The following is a 21,582-nucleotide window of genomic DNA, read 5'->3' as shown; positions in this document are numbered from 1 at the left end:
ATGTGTGATGACTAGAGAGTTGGCGTTGGACTCTAGCTCTGTCCCCTCCTCCCCTTTTCAAACCTTTCAAAGTGCTTCCTTCCCTGCCCTCCAATCATACCAAAAGGAATGAGGCTGTAACTGAGCCCGGGGGCACAGATGGGGCCTATTTATATTCACTACAGAGAGGTGTGAAGTTTCTTGGGCTCCCTTAGAGCGAGGGCCATGGCTCCTTAAGGGGGCTGATGCATGCTCTCTTCCCCCCCCCCCCCCCCCCCCCCTCTCTCTCTCATAAGCCCTCCACTGGACACACAGGAATTAGATGGGGCAAGGCTAAACAAAGCTACCCGCTGCCCTTTTTACTGGGGACACTACCTCACTACAGAGGAAAGGAATCCGATACCGGCCTAAAGAGACAGTCTCCTCCTTTTCTCTCCAGCTGATGACCTGATCTTCCTTTTACAACTCTGGAGGCTGAAGCTGCCATCACCCAAAACAAGAACGGTGATGCTACGTGGGGTCTTCCTCTAACTTGGCAGCACACACTGTAATTGACAGGATGGGAAGAAAGTACACTTATAAAGATAGTGATAATAGTATACATGTTAACCCCGTTACAGTTATGAGGGCTTGAGTGAACCACTATAGACCCTTTTTGATGGTCAGTTTGATTAATGCAAAGGGTAATTGAATGGGATAACAAAACGTTACATTTAAAGGTATTTGAGAATAATTTTACATATGTATTTAAAAAATCTATTAGGTTGTTCACCATCTAGAACTGGGCTTACTTCTGGTCCAGGAAAATGGCTGCATCATTTACTATTAACTAGTACTGCTCACTCTCATGTAAAATACAGTTTAAGTGTGCTATTACAGAACAACAACAGGTTCAAACAACTATAAAGGTGGAGCACATCACTCCAGCTCTCAAATGTTTTGCACTGACTTCCTGTGTGATAAAAAATTAATAAAAAAAAAATGCACAACTATTTATATAGATCAAGTACCAAATGGTTAAGGGCCAAAACGCATTTCTCATGTGCTGCTACGTTATGAACCACTGAGTCAAAAACTAAGCATGAAGAAGCAGTGTGGGAAACTTGAAGTCTTCTCCAAGTCTTTTGAATCGGGGCTTAATAGCTTCTCTGTTTTCTAGAGCCTTTTTGATATATTCACATTTTGTACTGCGCTGTGCATTGTATTCTCCTGTTTAATCAGTTTATGTCTAATGTAAAGCCCTTTGAATTACCTTGATGTCTAAAGATGATATATAAATTTGGGTTGGAAAGATATACTACAAAGTGCCAATATCTTCAAACTGATATGTCAGTCTAATCCTGTGCTGAACAAACGCCATCAGACACTTGAAACAACCATTCATTATTGCTGTCATCTCAGGGCCGAGACTGAGCTTGGAAACCTGGCACGGAGAAAGGCGAGGGAGCCTGCCTGTCTATTCACGTCCTCTCTCAAGCTTGGTCACCATCTGAAACTCACTCTTCAAACCACAGACAATGTGAAGTCTCTCCGCCGAGGACAGACACTGGAGCTCATTAGTCCACACCGCGACCAATCAGGGCAAAAATTTGGAGGGCAGCTAATCACAGCCCTCCCCATAATAAAGGGCCATACAGAACATTGCACAGGCTTCTCGGGTTCTCCCAATCCTTGCCGAGCAATTTTTTCCACCGTATGTGATTTATTGTTGACAGTAAGTAGCATGTGCTGCTTGTTTAGGGCTTGAAAATAGAAAAAAAAGATAGTTTTTAAATAAAAATGGATAATAATAATGACATTTGTGACAATTTTCTGTGAGATAGAGTACACACTTGGTCTGTGTGGAGATAAACTCTATTTTGCAGGCATGGCAGTAAGTTGAAGTATGTGTGTGTTTACTCCTCATTACAGTCTCTGATGTTCTGGCATCTTTGAAAAAAAAAAAAAAGATGTCAGCTGTTTGACTTGTGTATGGGATTGTGAGGCAATGGCGACAGTTAGCGAGGACAATTGTTTCATCTTTACTTTTTTCAACTGCAGTAAACAATAAAAAATGTTTTCTAAGAGTGGAGATTATTGGCAAACTAATGTATTTGTTCTTATTTTTTGTTTTCATGTAAACGTATAAAGTGGGCTCAAATGTTAGATATTATCTAGTGTATGTGGTCACAGAGGATCCAAAAAAGTCCAAAAATACATGTCAAGGGCAGTACTCTAAATCTAATAAAAGGTTACCTTGCCTTTACATAAGTCATAATCACCTTGATCAGTCTGGTTAAACAGCATGGACTTCATCGTATCCCATTTTATGGACAAACGTCAATAATGAGCATCTACATAGACAAATTATGATTCTTTTCAATTCATTACGCATGCTTGACTGGTTTACCATAACCTTCTGTTTCACTTAACCTAATAACCTTCTGTTCAGTATTTTTGTTCAACAAAAAATAGCCTACTGCTACAAATAATGTAGTCTGTTAGATGCTGTGGACCAGAGTAATGGTATTTATTATTTCCTTTAATGCAACACTTCCAATGTGACGTAAATATACACATGTGGTTTTGAATGCATGTCAACTGTAAAGCTTAACATGTTGGCAGCTAAATGAAATTGACACCCCTCTGTTCTCACTGTAACTCATATATGTCAAGCTGCACTGCCACGTATGCATCACGCATGCCACTACCCTGTTAACATGCCTTACCACTGGATGTCACCAGTGCTCTACAGATCTTCTGAACTGGAGTACAGACTGAATTTAGACAAGGGGAACGTGATCTGAAGTTAACAAAGCAAGGCAAGTTTATTTGTATAGCACATTTCACCAACAAGGTAATTCAAAGTGCTTCACATAAAAGCATTAAAAGCATCAAAACATAAGTCAAAAGAAAAGGAGATTTAAAAACAATTAAGAACATACATTGAAACATTAAAAACAGTCATTAAAACACTAAAAAGCAGTGTAAGAAATAAAATACAGTAGTAAAATGCAGAAATGCAGGAAATTGATTAATATTCTTGAATCTGGTTCTTCAATCTTGATCTAAATGAGCTGAGGGTCTCAGCTTTCTGGGACTTTGATCCAGATATGTGGAGCAGAAAAACTGAACGCTGCTTCTAAACCATTCAGTGCTTTATAAACCAACAGCAGGATTTTAAAGTCAATTCTTTGTTGGACAGGAAGCCAGTGCAAAGACCTCAGAACTGGAGTTTCTTGGTCTTAGTGAGGACTCGAGCTGCAGCGTTCTGATTGACTTTTTACAAAGACCGTTACAGTAGTCGAGTCTACTGAAGATAAATGCATTTGCAAGTTTTTCCAAATCCTGTTGAGACATAAGTCCTCTAATCCTTGATATATTCTTCAGGTGATAGTAGGCTGGTTTTGTCATTGTCTTGATATGGCTGTTCAGGTTGAGGTCTGAATCCATAACTACACCTAGATTTCTGGCTTGGTTTGAGGTTTTTAACATCAGTGATTGAAGCTGAGCACTGACTTTCAATCGTTCGTCCTTGGTACCAAAAACAATTACTTCTGTTTTATCTTTGCTTAATTAAAGAAAATTCTGGCACATACAGTTGTTGATTTGTTCAATGCATCTATGGGATTATAGTCCCCTGGTGATATAGTTATGTAGTTTTGTGTGTCATCTGCATAATTATGATAACACACTTTGTTGTTTTCCATAATCTGAGCATGTAGATGTTGAACAGAAGAGGCCCCAGTATTGAACCTTGGGGAACACCACATGTCATTTTAGTCAGCTCTGATGTGTAATTAGCTACAGACACAAAGTATTCTCTGTCCTTCAAGTACGATTCAAACCAGGTGAGTGCTGTGCCAGAGAGTCCCACCCAGATTTTTTGTCTTTCTAGTAGTATGTCATGGTCGACCGTGTCGATGGCAGCACTGAGATCTAGTAATACCAAGACTGAAATTCTGCCATTGTCTGTGTTTAAGTGGATGTCGTTGAAAACCTTAACAAGAGCAGTTTCAGTACTGTGGTGCTGTCGAAAGCCTGACTGGAAGACATCAAAACAGTTATTTACGGCCAAGAAGTTGTTCAGCTGTTGAAAAAACGCTTTTTCAATTATTTTACTTAAAAATGGGAGGTTTGATACTGGCGAATAATTTTTCATTGTTGCGGAGTCTAAATTAGTAACTGCAGTTTTTAGGGCTTGTGGGAAGACACCTGAGAGAAGGGATGTGTTTACAATTTGTAAAAGATCAGTGGTCATGCAGTTTGAAATATTTTTGAAAAAGTGTGTTGGTAGAATATCCAAGCAGCAGGAGGATGACTTCAGATGTTGTATAATGTCTTTTAGGCTTCTAAGATCGATTGAATGAAATTGTGTCATGATATTTGAATGGATGTTATTCAGAGATGGGGACAACACGTATCCTGTGGTTGGTGTGGAGGTACTGACTGCTTGTCTAATTTTCTGAATTTTGTCAGTAAAAAGGGAGACAAATTGATTGCATGCCCAGGTGGATTGGAGCTCAGCAGCTACTGACACTGGAGGGTTTGTTAGCTTGTCGACGGAAGCAAATAAGGCAAGTGTATTGTTATTGTTTTTGGTTATGATGTCAGTGAAGAAGGACCGCCTTGCATTTCTAAGTTCCAAATTATAATTGCGAAGTCTCTCTTTATAGATGTCACAGTGAACCTGGAGATTTATTTTTCGCCACCTGCACTCAGCTTTCCGACACTCTCGTTTCTCTATTCTGACCAGCGTAGCATTTGTCCAAGGAGATCTTTGCTTACCCGAGACAACCTTCACTTTAGTGGGTGCAATGGCATCAATAACATTTTTTACTTTAGAATTGAAGCTATCAGAGAGGGCTGGTGTGGAGGAGTACTTCTGAATAAATAGTTCACTGGTGTTTTCAGAGATGTAACGCTTTGACACAACCTCGGTTTGGACATTTGTGTGCAAGGAGATTGCACTCTCAAAGGAAACACAGAAATTATCAGAGAGTGCAACAAAAGTCACAGCAACCTTGGAAATGTTGACACCTTTGGTGATGATTAGGTCCAGAGTGTGCCCCCTGTTGTGGGTGGGTCCTGTCACATGCTGAGTCAGATCATAGTTACACCACATAGTTCTATAGACACTCTGTCCTGGGGGTTATCAACATGGATATTAAAATCGCCAACAATAACAACACAGTCAAAATCAATACAGATTATAGACAGCAGTTCAGTAAACTCATAAGAGAAGGTTGCACAGTATTTAAGTGGTCTGTAAATGTTTAGGAATAAAGCTCGAGTGGAATATATTCAAGAAGTAAAATGACCAAAGGACATCTGCTTGCATTAAAGAGAATCATTAAATAAAATAGCAACTCCACTTCCTTTCTTATGCGCTCTTGTTTCACTCATGAAAGTTGTGAGGTGTCGATTCAATAAGAACAGCTGCACTGTTATCTTGGTTTAACCATGTTTCAGTTAAAAACAAAATGTCCAGTTTGTGCCTAACAATAAAATCATTGATTAAAAATGTTTTTCCTGACAGAGACATTTAATAAAGCTAAGTTTAATGTGGTTAAAGCTTTATTTGCCCAATTTTTTTGGACAGGCTGACGAGGAATGAATGTTAAGTTTCACCTTTCTTTTTCTATAAACTATCAGGACAGGAATTGAGAAGGCTAGCTGCATACAAGGCCCCGACTTTTCCTGGCAAGAATCATTGGTGTCATTAGCCTTTTGCCTTAAAAAGATGTCTGCGCTGCCAGAAAAGGTAGAAATTGTTGATAAAATGTACTGAATGGTCAGTACATGCAGTTGACAGCCAGGGCAAACAGCCTGCTGAATCCTTCATCTCCTCCTCTGACTGGTGGAAGAGGGCCACTAATAAACACCTCAGCCTTGACAGAGCTGACTGTGTTTAACAGATCAATAAAGTCTCGCTTCAGAACTTCAGACTGTTGTTTCACAATATCACCGCTTCCTGTATGCACCATGATGTTTTTCACCGTGGGATGGTCAGCCACGATGTCCATGATTTTGTTAAACAAGGGGGTTTAGAACAGCGTAGAGGACCTACATAAAACTGAAGTATACCAAAATGTGAAATGAAGTATATCATTATCATTAATGTAAGTGAATTCAATGACACACTATAGGCCTACAGTCTATTTTTTTCCCAAGTCCAATTTCAGGAGTGTGGAGGTATTTCCTGATCCACACAAGTCCTATTACTCACACCACTTTGTTCAGACTGCTGAACCCAGCATAGTGGCAGTCAGGCAGCCTTCTCCACAGAGGACCAATCTTGCAGTGATCAGCAAATACACACACAACTCTAATCCCACCACCATGCAGCCTGTCCACGTTCAGTTTGCCTTTTCTTTTGCAGGCAACTGGCCTCAAAGAAAAAAAAAACCTGTAAAGAGTTTGTTGCACTGAAAGCACTACACACAAGTTTACTGCAAGCAGGCGCATTCATTCTCATTCGGCATGCACTTCCTTTTAGTTTCTTTTCAGTGTCCTAAAATGTGGGTTGTAAACACTATTTACTGTAGCACTTTTTTTCTGAAGTATCACTGTGGAAGCAGAATGAAAGACAGCAGTGTAAAATTGAGGAGAATGTGAATTTTTTCTTTAAAAAAAGGTAACTTGAAGTTTACTATGTAAAAAAACAAAGGCAGTTTGTCACTTACCGAAACTTAAAGAGTGTAATCCCAGTACATCGTTTCAGTTCCAGTAAGAAGTCCTTCTCGATTCATGGACGCCAGTGATGCCAGTCGAGCCTCCCCAATTGCATTTCGCCGGTCTGCTGCGGCAGGTTCGGAGCTGGGCCGGGATCCCACCTCCGCATGTTGTGGAGCTGTTTCCCTGCGAAAGTGTTCGTTGAATTGTAGATCCACTTGAGTCTTTCCAAAAGTTTTCAAATGCTATGGTGTCCTCAGGTTAGCGTAGCATAGCTCCAAACCCAGCCATAAAATGTGCAACGCTTCTCCGACGCTGTCAGCAAGAAATACCGTTCATACAAATCATTTTCCTGGCTGAGTCAGGACAGCCAGCTGTGGCGTTGACTGAACATTTCTTACGATGTCCAGCTTTTCCTGAAATGTCCTTCCTTCTTGAGAAAGGCATTGTCAGTAAATCCGTTTCTCCTCCTTATTAAACCATCGAGTGTTGAAAAAACAAAGCTAGGTAAAAAAATTAATAAACTACACCAAGCAAAATCCTAAAAATGTTATAATTTCTTCCATATCTTTCAATTTGAACTCTTACTCCTCCAACTAAGCTCTGCTGGCAAGTTAAGTTTTGTTTCACAATAGTAACGTGCTCACCCACTGACCAATCACAGCACACACTGCACCCCACTACAGCGCTACTGATGCAAACTGAGCTGCACGTAATGCTGATGTAGTTGTAGGCCATGTCAAACTAAAGATCTGATTGGTTGAACACTATGACAATTAACAATATCGTCCCCATTCACTTATTGAACTGCACATGAAGGCACTGGTGAGTCTGCAGGCCTGGGGCCTCTCTTCTTACCTAGAGACACAGAGGTGAAATCTGATTGGCTAAAAGCTCTACTTAAAACAAGCTGCACTGGAAGCAGAGCAACTGAGGATGACAGTAGCTGTGCAATGAGAAAATAAAATAATTTATTAAAAAACATTTATTATTTATAAAAATATTTTTTATAAATGATAATACATGTAGTGTATCTAAGAAAAAATATTAAATTATAAAATAGCTATAACTTTGTGATTTGTGATTGTGGCTTTGCAGGTCCTGACGGCCCACTACTGCTATAAAGAGTTAAACTTATTTGGCCTGAAGAACACTTCATTGTTCTCACCTCCAATCGCGTGTGTTTTACAATTTAAACAGATGTGAATTCCGTTCATAACCTTAGGCTCGTTCGCGATGAACTGCGTCTCGCCTGGAAAGCAGGCGTTGACAAAAAACTGCATTCAAGTCGGACCGTTTTCAGCCGCCTGCTTCTTCTTCTTCTTTTACTTTTTATGGCGGTTGGTGAACAGCTTTCAAGTGTGGACTAAGGACTCAAATGCGATAACCAAACGAAAGGAAATACATATATACACACATACATATACATATATGTGTGTAAATAAATAAATATATGTATATACAAATATATATAAATATCTATATACATATAGTTAACTGATGTATGACTTGAAGATCGATCTTCAAGTCATACATCAGTTATGTGTAAACCATTATAATATATGTCACATGTGTATCATGGCTCCCATCATGCCCACAGTCGTGCAGAGCATCTCTGCAGCACCTGGCTCTAAAATCTGCGACCGCCTCGCTCTCATGAGGTTGACGTTGCCCACGTTTTCATGACGTCAGAGCACGTCGGACGCAAATCTACCCGGCATGCATTGTGCGCCTAACGCCGGTGATCTAGTCTGCGCACGCCTGGTTTATGTCGGACGAGCCCAGTAACTTTGCAGCGCCTGGCTCTAAAATCTGCGGCCGCATCTCTCACGTTTTCGTGACGTCAGAGCAAGTCGGACGCAAATCTACCCGGCATGCATTGTGCGCCGATCACCGGTGATCGATTCTGCGCACGCCTGGCTTATTTCTAACGAGCGTCTTATTTCAGTGGGCGTCATTTCCTGGACACCAATCTGAACGCCGTGCGCTTCATGCGTTGAGAAAAACCACGACACGAAGGCGTACACTTCACACTTCAATCGCCCAGTGTAACTACCTCTAACAACACGTGGGGAAGCCCTAACACGTGTTCCGACTGTCTTCTCAGTGAACTGTTCAGAAGACAGTGTAACTACTTACTCCTTTTTGTATCGGGAAACTTCTCATTAACGCCTGTGCAACTTTACCCACAGAGTCATTTTAGGCTAACATGACAAAAATCCTGTTGGCGTACAGCGTTGCTAAATCTCTGAGACAAGGATGCGTTGTTGGCAGAAGAGTAGGAGACACGTCTGCTTGGCTGAGACTTCAAACTTCTAGACTTTTTAGTGTGAAGGTAAGCAAACCTGGGTGAAAACTGCAGTTGTCGGTTGTTGGTGTTCTGAGGGCTAACACCACACCAGGCTATGTCTCTGGACTCCAAGCCGAACTCCTCAGAAAAATATCAAAAGTCAGCGATGCGTTGCTCCTACACGAATGTACAAATATGTGAAAGTTGTTACAGCCTTATTTTCAAAAACAGCAAGGGCTACTTCTGAATTCGGCATAGGCCCAGAACAACAAAAAGCTCTCACTGCAACATAATTCAAGCTAGCGCTAAAGTTTCCCGGTTAACGCTCCTGCATTAGAGGCAGCATGGTTACCCGCAGATAGCAGCGCAAAGCAGGTAAAACAAGTCGGAAAAGGTGATGTTTGGTGGGTTATCATTGCGCCGAATTGACGGGCTACATGCGATTGAATAAAACATTGTAAGTTGTTTGTCAAGATTGTTAGCCTGCGTCATTAAGAAAGAACTCACTAAATTGCCTTATTTTGAATGCAACTTTGGTAAGTGAAACTTGCGTATTAACTCACAAAACAAGTAAAGTAAAGAAAAGAGAGTTCTGCAATGTTGGGTTATGGTATTTCTAGACTGTCTCAGTTAAGCATGCTGTTGATGGAGTTCAGTGCATCGTGCGGCAATTTCGGGGAGAATTGCATCATGCCATGTGAGTTTTTCTATACCTAGCTTACAACTGAACACGCGGGTTGTTTGAGGACAAGAGTCTTGACTACTATTTGGTCACGGCTCTTGTGAGGTCACACAGTCTAAGCATTTACAGCACAATTCACATTGTCCTAAACTCTTAAACCTACCTCTATCTCACATTCATTTTCAAACTTTTGCCTTTTCTCTGTACAAACTTGCTTCATATAAAGGGAATGCGTTATTCTTGGGGGAAATATATCTTATCTGCCTGACCTCTTTTAACTCCCAGGCCCAGACGGCCCACCTGGTCTTGGAGGATGGCACCAGGATGAAAGGGTATTCCTTTGGGCATGAAGCCTCTGTAGCCGGGGAACTCGTCTTCAATACTGGCCTGGTGGGGTAAGAGGGAGACATACTTATAAGTCGAATTACATTAGATGTAAGACGAGAAGTCAGATACTAAAATGTCAACCTTGCTTTTAGTTTGACAAGTGTATTCATTTAGTTTCAAATTTAGACAGTTACTCTGGGCCATGAAGTTGATGACATGGCCATGTGCTCCGTCATCACTACATCACAATATCCTGCTGTTTCTGTGATTTTTAGGTATCCTGAGACCCTGACTGACCCCAGCTACAGAGGTCAGATCCTGACCCTCACCTACCCTATTGTGGGAAATTACGGGGTACCCAACAGCGAGGAACTGGATGAGCTGGGCCTGAGAAAACATCTGGAGTCGGAGCGCATCCAGGTAAGAAAACCAGCGGTGCTTTTGGGGTGTCAGGCTTTGTGGAGGCCTCGGTGCTACAATGTATCTCTTTCAAATTCCTGCTTTGATCCTGTCTGTCTGTCTGTCGGTCAGTGCGCCACCTTTGTCCAGACTGATAATTTGGATGAATTGCCATGACATTTTTACAAACAATCATGATCCCCTGAGGATTAATTTTAATCACTTTGGTGTCTCCTTTGTCTAATTCTTTGGTTTATTAGTAAATAATACCTAGCTGTTGTGGTGAAATAAACACGATGAGAAAGCTCTCAAATGTCTTTATTTATTTTATTGAACAGACAAGCGATACAAGTTACATCTAAAAAGAACAACATGATACATTGCCACAATGATTCCCCCTTTTGGCCATTCCTATGGCCATTTAAGTATTTTATACTTAAAGTAATTTATCGAAACTTTAACACATATTACCCAAAATGGTTAGCATGTGCACATCATTAATCGATAAGGTTAAGGCATTGGCTGTTTTTGCAACTTGTAAGCAACTCCGTGTCGAGGCGACCGTGGGAAAGTTAACATAGTATGTCAACATGGAAAAATAAATCTCCTGAGATTAGGTGGAACACAGACATCAGACCGCCGTCCCTGTTGAACTGTATCAGGAGACAGCATGTCAGTGAGTTTTGTAACGAGCAACAATCAAACAACTTTAAATAATTTGAAAGAAATTCAACAATCCAAGTATTGACATTATCATCACAAACATCCAGAATCAACGCTCAATGGTTTAATCGATTCCTTCATCAAGTGAAAATAAGGACGTATTTGCTGTTTTGTGAGATCAGATTTCTCAGATAGCGAGCTGTGATAATGAACATACGTATTACACAGAAATGTCACTTTAACACATGGAATGATACAACAACCATCACAACGCCAATCTTGGCAAGAATAGCACCCCATAAAATGAGTTTTTATTAGTGTTAATTAGAAAATGTTACAGTAGCTTGTTTCCACATTAATCTAAAATGATTTGCATTGTAAATAGCATCGTCATTGTTGGCGTGTTATCATGCTGATGCTAAGATTTTTACAACATTTTTTTTAAAATAGCCTCACAGAGCTGCCAGCATGGCTATAGACTCCTGGTCTTGTTATGATGGACTCATTTCTAAAATGTCAAAATGCAAAAAACATTTAGTTTTGACCATTTTGTTTAAGGTTGGTGTTGTGCTTTGCTGTTTCCAGGTATCTGGTCTTCTTGTTCAAGACTACAGTCACGAGTACAGCCACTGGAACTCCGTCAAGTCTTTGGGACAATGGCTACACGAAGAGAAGGTTTGGATTGAAATGACCAAGTATCTGTTGTAATCTCAGAGAGGAGAGTGGGACTTTGCTGCTGATTTACAAAATGTACTCTTCCTTTTAAAGGTTCCTGCGCTCTTTGGAATTGACACCAGAATGCTGACCAAGATAATCCGAGATAAGGTACTGTAAACGCAAAGGTGTGAACTGCACCAAACTTTCACAAATGGTTCGGCTGATCACCCAGTGTCATTTTGCTTGTGATTACTCCTCAGGGCACATCTTTGGGGAAGATTGAGTTTGATGGCCAGCCTGTTGAGATCTTTGACCCCAACCAGAAAAACCTGATGGAAGAGGTCTCAACCAAGGTAACAGTGGATAACTATTATATTTAACATCACAAAATGACTGTTCTTCACAAATGGTGTTAAGTGCTAACCTCTCTTTTCTGTGTCACTCCGACTCCTAGGAAGTCAAAGTTTTTGGAAAAGGAAATCCAGTAAAAGTGGTGGCTGTTGATTGCGGTATTAAACATAACATTATTCGCCTGCTGGTTAAGGTGAGAAAAAACTAGTTACATTAGTTTACACACATGGAAATGATGATTTAATGATTATAGAACACTCGTTCACATGTTGTCTGCTACCTGACCTAGAGAATATGTGATGGTAATCGAAGGTCTAAGAAACTACAGAAAAAAACATCTTCCAGTATTTGTTTGTGTTATCTCGCTGTAAGAAATAGTGGGCTTCTCTTAATTTGTATGCTCCATTTAATGGTTTGTTGTTGTTTATGGTGTTGATATTAGCTTGTAATTGCTTGAAATAGTAAGTCAGGAGAAGCGGCCTGCAGACTTCTAATGCAGTATTCTGTTTTGTCTGTTTGTATTATTAAAAATCCTTCCCTTATTTGACTTTTATTGAGTCTATTGATGAGTGCCTGGCCGGCTGGACGTTCTCATAATAATACGTTGTGGTAATATTGCTTTTCTGTGGAGGATGAAGATAGTTTGTTGGACAAAATGAGGCAATTTGCTTGCTCTTATTGTATAATAATTATAGATTCCAATATTATCATTGTTGGGAGAACTTTGGAGTCTTGAGACGTCGGTAAACATTTGTTATATTTAGTGAACTGGATTCTGGTTTTAGCTAAACCGAGCATGGGTCCCTTCTGCAACAGTCGGAGCATTCATCATGACACGGGTATTATTTGGTGTCATTCATTACAACACATGTAACAGCTATGGATTCTCAACTGATGTCTGATTTGTATAAAACTATCAAGTTATTTGAGGTTACTTCACATTAACACGGCCATTAAATAATATCATAAGATGACATGGTGTCTCTCCATGTTCTATATGTGCAGAGGGGTGCAGAGGTCCACCTCGTGCCGTGGAATCACGACTTGCAGAGTCTAGAATACGACGGCCTATTCCTCTCCAATGGACCAGGAGATCCGGCTCTGGCCACGACACTCATCGACAATATGCGCAAGGTAGAAAATAATGCAGTTTGAATATCGTTTGTGCAACATTTAAGATTGTGCATTTCTTTCATGACAGATTACATTTATATCATGATGTACCTTAATGGATATTACTTGTATGTGTTTTGTCCTGTGAAGGTGCTGGAGAGTGATCGTCCCCAGCCAGTGTTTGGGATCTGTATGGGCAACCAGATCACTGCTCTGGCTGCAGGAGCTCAGTCATACAAGCTACCCATGGGCAACAGGTGAACTCTTTTGTAACTAAGCATAATTAAATGCCCAATATGCAGGTCCTTAAAGAATCCTCATGAAGATTTAAATGTGCCCTGTGGACTCTTCTTGTAAACAAACACGTATTTTTGGATTCATTGTTACTCACCAAAATGCATTGTGTGTGTCCTTGAGGTCTAACAAATGTGGGAATGGATTTCCTTCCTCATAAAATATCTGCAAAGCTCAATTTTTCTAAATCCAGCTTTGTTTACAACATGTTTACTAGCTTGCAGTCTTCATCCCGGCCGTTGTTGATGAATTGCGGCATATTTTTGTGTCACCGCCACCGGTTGATCAGCGGAATAGTTTGACACCATTCATAGGACTGCGTATCCTGTCACCTGCGTGCACAGGATGATCATAAATAATGTTGTGTCTTTCTGCATGTTTGCGGTTCCCCAGAGGCCAGAACCAGCCGGTGCTGAATGTGAAGACGGGCCAGGCCTTCATTACGGCGCAGAACCACGGCTACGGCATAGACAGCGAGTCCCTGCCCCCGGGGTGGAGCCCTCTTTTCATCAACGCCAATGATGGCACCAATGAGGTTGATTTCACTCTGTTCCAAAGTCTGTTTCTAAGACAACATGGCATTTTGATGTTTGTTCTGTGAGTTTTGGGATGGGGGGGGGGGGAGCACCTGTGTCTCCTACAGACCAAATGTAGTCAAGCAAAGTTAGATATGCCTATGGTAGACTACAAAGTCTACACACATTAGTTTACAAAATAACATCTTTCAAAAATAGACTCAGCTGTTTCTGAAATGCAAACAAATGAAAGGCAGAATACTGTTTTCTTGATTTTATTTTTCTAATATCAAGTCTGCATGTTTTCCAGGGCATCATGCACAACACTAAGCCCGTTTTCACGGCCCAGTTCCACCCGGAGGCTAAATGCGGTCCCACCGACACAGAGGTAATTAAAGTCTTTTATATTGCTGCATAAAGTACCTGAATGCTGTACTAGAATGAAGTAAATGTATCTTTACAGGATGCTAGTCAAGTCAACATTGAAGTCTTCCATTGAAACAGGACTTGTGTAAAAGACCAAAGCAGAACTGTGGTGGCTTAGTGAACCTCATTTGCTTAAATATAAACCAGACATAATGGCTAAAAGAATTAACACAATATTTAAGCAGTAACTACATGACTTGCAGTGAAAGCTGTAATGATCTGTGGTGCTTGATGTTTGACTGCACCAGAGCCACAGGTGCCTGTCACTTTCCCCGACAATAAAGCGTTGACAGGCAAAGACTGTAGTTCAAGTCACTGGTCAAAGTATGTTGTAACCTCTGTCATATTAAGGCAGAATAATAAGACCTGTCCTCTCTACCATAACATGCAGTTGACAGCTCTGCTGGAGAATTCTTGTGATACTCCTGGGTTTTTCTTTTGGGGGGGAATCACAAAAAACATCTTGCTTTGTGCCCAGGAGAAATATCGTAAACCCTTGACTGTCGGGGAAGAGCATAATACTATTCACTTCTTTTACTTTTACTAAAAAATATGTATTGTTTGTGTGTGTATATTGGCTGTATAAAGTGGTGGAAAATGTTTTCAATACCAGTGTGAGTGTAACAAATCCTGAAACCCAGGCTCCTACTAATGCTATTAGTATACTATTCAAACGATGGTTTATATTGCTATTTTTCTTTGCGTCTACAGTTCCTCTTCGATGTATTCATGTCTCTGATCAAGAAAGGAAAAGACGGCAATATAGTTTCAGTCATGCCTAAGGCACCACTCATTCCTCCGAGAGCTGAGGTAAAGTACTGTGTGTCACACATGTTCAGCAGGTTTACCTTCATGAGCAGCGTGTGTGGGTGTAAAAGGTTATGAAAGAATTCATCAAGAAGGTCACCAGGATGTAGTATTTTTGGAGCATTTCTAGTTGCACACCATAATGATTTATAGTGAAAAATAATAAGAAATTGACATCTGGGTCTATTTGTGTAACTGCAGGTGTCAAAGGTGCTCATCCTGGGTTCTGGTGGTCTGTCTATTGGTCAGGCTGGAGAGTTTGACTACTCTGGATCTCAGGCCATCAAGGCCATGAAGGTAAGACATAACAAGTGTTCCAAAAAAGTAATGCACTATTTACTCCTGTTTTGAGTAACCTTTACAAATGACAGTACCCAGCTGTTAAAAAAATCAAGCAATTTAATTTGTATGTTTGTGAAAACAAAGAGGCTTTGTGCTATGTGACACTGTTGGGATCTGGCAGGAGCGGGTTTGGTTATCAGCAAGTACAGAAATTAAATGACTGAATAATACAATTATTACAATATGATTATGAACATAGATTAATAATAACGGGACATCCTGAGTTCAAGGACCAATAATCAAACTGTGGCTTAAGTCTCAAAATTGGTATTCACATTTTTAGAGAGAGCAGTGAAGGTTTGAATCCGAGCACTGACTATATAACGACCAGTTATCATCACAACACATATGCACAAAATAACCAGGACGGAGGAGGAGAGAGACGGGGAGCAAGCTGGCGGACGTACTCGCGTAAAGTGGTCACGTCAGGACACAAGACTTAACAATGGGGAATGTGACACACGATGTCACATAGTGTATGTAATAGTGTGTATGGATGAGCGTGACGCCGTATGGGTATGCCTGTGGGTTTAAGGTGTGTGCCTGTGGGTTTAAGGTGTGTGCCGGTCTTTATAGCCTTGGCGCAGTCATGGGTGTTATAAAAAAACCTCCAGAAGACATTTGATTTATATCCTGTCTATACTTGAATAGAACAGATCCACTGTAAAAGTTTTTAGTAGCACCTGTGCTTTCTCTGCTCTGTCAAGTCAAAATGTCTGCTGTGTAAACGGCCTACTGTCAATAGTTGTTTTACAACAAAATGCCGGGCTGAAAAAGATGGACTAATCCTAAAAACTCTGTTTTTCTTTTAAATACATAATGATGAACCTTGTGGATATGTTGTAGGAAGAAAGCCTGAAGACGGTGCTCATGAACCCAAACATAGCCTCCGTCCAGACCAATGAAGTGGGCACCAAGCAGGCCGACTCCGTCTACTTCTTGCCCGTCACTCCACAATTTGTAACTGAAGTCATCAAGATTGAGCGTCCAGACGGCATCCTGCTCTCCATGGGTGGACAGACTGCACTCAACTGCGGTGAGCTGTGTTCACCTGTTTGTGGCAAAGTCTAGTGGACTTCTGTTTAATTAAAGGCACTTACACTGACGGGGTAGGAAATAACTTGCACCCAGGACAAGTGAGACTCATGTTGGTGTCGGGCTCTTAGGCTGGGTTGCACCGATTTTAATTTTTACCCCGATAAATCATGGTTTAACTTTAAAACAAATGTTGCAGCAAACTTTAAATCTAGCTTTAAATTATGAAGGAAATAAAACAGAAAACTCAAATTTAGAATGTGATTCAAATTTACACTTGAGGAGGTTCAACTTTTAAAATGGCTGCCTTTTTTTTAGATAGATTGAGCTCTTCATATACCTGTTCAGCAAGGAAACTGTCATGGAGCTGAACAGGCAGTCTCCATATTGAGAAAGCTCCATTTTATTTTGGTTTCAACTAAAGATTTGTTTTTAATTCTACAGGCAAGGTCTGCTTAATTTTAAATCTGGATTTAGTCATTTTAAACCTAGATTAGCTAAAACTCTGTTTAGAACTTATCTTTGAATAAATGAATCATTGTTGGTGCAACCCAGCCGAAGGATAAAAACATACACTAAATGGCAAAGGCAATGTTCAGTGAGACTTTTCAACGAGCTGGAGTTTATCTTTTTTTTAATATTTGGATTGGTGTCTTGTGCTGTGTTCAGGAGTTGAGTTGTTCCAGTCTGGTGTCCTGGAGAAGTACGGGGTGAAGGTCCTAGGAACCCCGGTGGCGTCCATCATGGCCACAGAGGACAGACAGCTTTTTTCTGACAAACTGATGGAGATTAATGAGAAGATTGCACCCAGTTTTGCTGTGGAGTCAGTAAGGATCCAATAACAACTTTCATTTTCTAAGACCAATGTTGTATACATTTTGCATATACAGTGTAGATGTATTTCTTTGTGTGTTAAACTGTTTTTTAAACTTTTGTGCATCCCTTTTAAAAAAAAAAAGTAGCTCTGATGTCCTTAGAGGACAAATGTGTCTGTGTCCAAAATATTTTAACCAACTTCAGTCCTGGAACCCATAACTACCCAATATTCATTCATTTTCAGAATTATAACCTTTTTAAATTCCAGTTTGTTTACACTTTTGCTATGTAAAGAAAAACACAGAAATATTTTATCTCTACTAGATGCTATGGAGATTTATTATGTCAGTCTGTTATGTCAGTGATTAGCAACATCATAGATTTCTTTTATTTTTTCTGTAGTCTCAGATATAATAATTTAAAAAAATATGCGTCATCGGGCAAACATGAGGAAATGGCTCAATCTGGTGTAAACTTGAAGCCAGAAAGCCTGTGGTTATGAAGTCTTTTGAGCGCCTTGTCCTGTCCCACCTCAAAACCCTCCTGGACCCCCTGCAGTTCGCCTACAGAGCCACCAGGTCTGTAGGCGACACAACTATAGTACATGATGTTATGCTGTAATGACCATGGGATACAAATTCTGTTTTTAGTGGGTCATAGAATGGGACATTTTTGTCCTTAAGGACCTGGGTGTCTGTATTTTGGCTACACTGTTTATTTTAGACTTATATAGACGCTGAGGCTGAACTTCAAAAATTTCACAAAGAGAAAAAAATTGTTTATTCATATAGCACATTTCAGCAACAAGCCAATTCAGAGCGCATTGCATAAAACATCCAAAGAAAAAACGCAAAAAGAAACAAGTTACAAGTGGACATTTAAATGATGTAGTCATCTAAGAGCCAAGAGAATAAAAACAAGCTCAATAGAATAAGATTCATATAAAATACAGGAATAAAAGTTACCATGCAGTGAAAGAAATAATTTCATAAAAGGCAGCGGCAAACAGAAAAGTCTTCAGACTTGATTTAAAAGATGATCAAAACAGCAAACGGGATCACAAAATGTAATTGTAAAAAGCCCAAAATGGCCGTCGGGATGCACAAGGGTGAAGTGATTGTCAGTATAATGTATGTGCGCATCTTTCAGGTATCCGATGCCTTGAAAGCGGCAGAGAAGATTGGCTACCCGGTGATGTTGCGGTCGGCGTACGCCCTCGGAGGTCTAGGATCTGGTCTGTGTGCCAACAAAGAGAAGCTGGAGGAAACTGCCAACAAGGTCAGAATACATGCTGTAGTGTAGAGACGGTGGAGGCATCTGGGCAAAAATATAATTCTTATTCTTTATTTCTTTTCTTTACACACAATTGATCATGATCAGCAATTGATCAGCAATTTGTTTTTGTTTTTGATTTATACCATTACCCATGTTTACAGCATTAACCTGCACAAAGATAAAAGCTTTGAAATTGTTTGGATTTGTTTCTTTGGTGCTCTGCCAAGAAATGAATAGTTTGCTGTTGCTTAGCAACAGTCTTTTGTCCAGCACTATTACATACACTATAGTCTGGAAGATCATCATTATAATGTGTGATTGCGGGCTGCACAATGAACAGTCTGTACCAGACTGTTTGATTGATGCTTACTTTTTATGCCATGCTGTGCTTCCTGCTGTTCTCCTTATCTTTTAGATATTTTTTGCTTTATTTGGACGTTTCAACGGCAGATGTTTCTTTGCCAGCTATGTTCTGCCACTGGGTCACTGTTCTGTGTCAAGTACGGAGCAAAGATACAATTCACAAGGTCCACGAACAAAGTGAAAACCCAAGATAAACACTTGTTCCTTTCACCCTATGTCCTCACCATGATCAAAAATAGCATTCTATTCATTTCCTGTGTAAACTGTTCGTACATGTCTTTGGAAAAGGTCACCACATTTAGTTTGTATTCATAGTCCCAACAAATTAAAAAGATAAATGTGTTCTTACGCACTTATATGATTTTAGCGCTTTTGCACAACATTTTTTACATTGTAGGTACAAATATACATAGGGAAGCTGCAATAAAGTACATTTTGAACATAAGAATACTAAAAACAAACACAAGAACGTGTGTTGTAGTTCATCTAGAAAGTAGCTTTTCTGTTAAGTCTGTGCTTTGGATGTTGTTAATGTTACAAAGGTGAAACATTGGAGGAATAGCCGATTCAAAATATCTATGGGAATAGGCATCATAACGCACTCGTGTTTGCTTTAATCCAATACAGTGATCCTGGAATAACAGATACAGTACACTGTAGAATAACTGAGGTTTAGAGACTTTGATGAGACTGGGAAAGATTTTGTTGAATTTTGTCAATTATTGAGGCTGTAATTCATTGTGCAAGTGCTCCAAATGACTACCACTGATTTTGAAATGTTCTTAATTGTAGTATTTATATTGAAGAATCTATTGTATTGAATTCTATTGTGAGGGTCTTCATGTTACATAATCATCAGCTGTGACGTCATACATCAGCTTCTGTGAAGACGGCTGTGTACCATCATGCCCCAGACGAACCCTGGTTCACAACTAAACTCAGACGGTTGCAAAAGGAACAAGCATTTAGGAGTGAGGACATGTTTTAAAGTGTCAAAATACAGGATTAGCGAGGCAGTGAGAGATGCTAAACAACTGTACTCTGAGAAACACCGATCTCGTAGCAAGTGACAGTGCTTCTGTCTGGAGAGGCCTCAGGCAAGATTGTATGTGCAACATACTTGGCAATAAACCGTTTTGTGATCTGATTCTGATTGTGCCTAACAGCTGTGTGATAATACTAATAATATTCTGTGCATATTGTACTGCAGGCTCTGGCTATGAGCAGGCAGATCCTGGTGGAGAAGTCTTTGCGGGGCTGGAAGGAGGTGGAATATGAGGTGGTGAGAGACGTGGCTGATAACTGCGTCACCGTCTGCAACATGGAGAACTTCGACCCGCTGGGCATCCACACAGGTACTAAAGTTAAAACACAGTACTACATGCTGATGTAATTGTCCTCAGGCTGTCGTGCGCTGTTTTTTGTTATTATTTGCAACATTGTGTTCTCACTTTTGTTCTGCTGTGTTTGATTCAGTTGTTTGCTTTTTGTATTCTATCGTCCTCATTCTCAAAAACACATACATTCTCTTTCTGGGAGGCTGCTTCAGGGTGAGCGTGTTTTTTCTTTGCGGTCTTCTCAGTGCGAGCCGGTTGGTCTTGTTCACCAAATGTACTTGTTTATCCGTCAAGATGACATTGGTGATTTAGACAGCGTTTGTCCATGTGTTATTTCTTTGCCTTGTTTCTTTAGTACAAGGAAAAAAAGCATAGGGAGTCGATACTTGAGTGGAACACTTAAGCCTGTGGATTCCATTCACTCCTCACACCGAGGACTTGTACAGACTGAGACACTTGAAGTGTAACTAAGATTACAGATGGTTTGAGTGGTCTTTAGAAATTGCAAAGGATAAACAGACAAGTGTGCTTTTCATAAAAACATGCAATGATCTCTAGCCCCAGAGCCTCTCCTGTAAAACAATAGATGATAACTTTCCATACATTTTACAGCTTGTGATGACTGTTTTAAAACTATATTGTAAGTCCGATATGTCTTGCAAATTACAAGAACTGTACAGTAACTATACATAAAATTCAGACGACACATCTTATGGTAAATAAAATGATACGCAGTTTATTAAAGGTGCTGAAGAAAATAAAACTGCACAAACAAACAAAGATGTATAGGGTAATGCTTTACATGGGATAATTGCTGTTTCAGTTTTAAATCCAAATCCAGGCTTTTGTTGCTTTATGTGATGTTTAAGCTCATTAATCAAACACCAAGTTGACAGACTGTTTATACTGTTTAAAACCTTTAAATCCTTCCTACTCATCATCCTCAGGTGACTCCATTGTAGTGGCACCTAGCCAGACGTTGTCCAACGAGGAGTATCACATGCTCCGGGAGACTGCCATCAAAGTGGTTCGTCACCTTGGCGTTATAGGCGAATGCAACATCCAGTATGCCCTGCACCCACAGTCCCTGGAGTACTGCATCATTGAGGTTAACGCCCGGCTCTCCAGAAGCTCCGCTCTGGCTTCCAAAGCCACTGGGTGAGAGAATACATTCATACAAACAGAAGGTGCACACACATGTCGGACAATATCATATATATATATATCTTGGATCTTTTAACATTACAACATAACAAT

The 21,582-nt window shown here is 40.2% G+C and overlaps 1 protein-coding gene across 1 annotated transcript in view; it reads left to right on the top strand.

The window, feature by feature from the left end:
- Positions 1-8,586: 8,586 nt before the first annotated feature.
- The window catches only part of cps1 (carbamoyl-phosphate synthase 1, mitochondrial), a 44,559-nt gene continuing 31,563 nt past the window's right edge, over positions 8,587-21,582 (top strand). Inside the window, exons 1-18 of the mRNA XM_079170678.1 lie at positions 8,587-8,968; positions 9,891-10,000; positions 10,208-10,352; positions 11,580-11,669; positions 11,763-11,819; positions 11,912-12,004; positions 12,106-12,195; positions 13,008-13,136; positions 13,266-13,372; positions 13,803-13,944; positions 14,235-14,312; positions 15,062-15,160; positions 15,359-15,454; positions 16,346-16,535; positions 17,204-17,361; positions 18,500-18,628; positions 20,199-20,343; positions 21,273-21,483. Coding sequence (XP_079026804.1) covers positions 8,843-8,968; positions 9,891-10,000; positions 10,208-10,352; positions 11,580-11,669; positions 11,763-11,819; positions 11,912-12,004; positions 12,106-12,195; positions 13,008-13,136; positions 13,266-13,372; positions 13,803-13,944; positions 14,235-14,312; positions 15,062-15,160; positions 15,359-15,454; positions 16,346-16,535; positions 17,204-17,361; positions 18,500-18,628; positions 20,199-20,343; positions 21,273-21,483 — 2,195 coding nt within the window. The 5' untranslated portion in view covers positions 8,587-8,842. The remainder of the gene's footprint in view (positions 8,969-9,890; positions 10,001-10,207; positions 10,353-11,579; positions 11,670-11,762; positions 11,820-11,911; positions 12,005-12,105; positions 12,196-13,007; positions 13,137-13,265; positions 13,373-13,802; positions 13,945-14,234; positions 14,313-15,061; positions 15,161-15,358; positions 15,455-16,345; positions 16,536-17,203; positions 17,362-18,499; positions 18,629-20,198; positions 20,344-21,272; positions 21,484-21,582) is intronic.

The sequence above is a fragment of the Pholis gunnellus genome (genome assembly GCF_910591455.1).
Source record: "Pholis gunnellus genome assembly, chromosome: 12".
Taxonomy (NCBI): Eukaryota; Metazoa; Chordata; class Actinopteri; order Perciformes; family Pholidae; genus Pholis; species Pholis gunnellus.
Note: the sequence above shows the minus strand (reverse complement) of the source record. Positions and strands in the feature narration are given on the sequence as shown.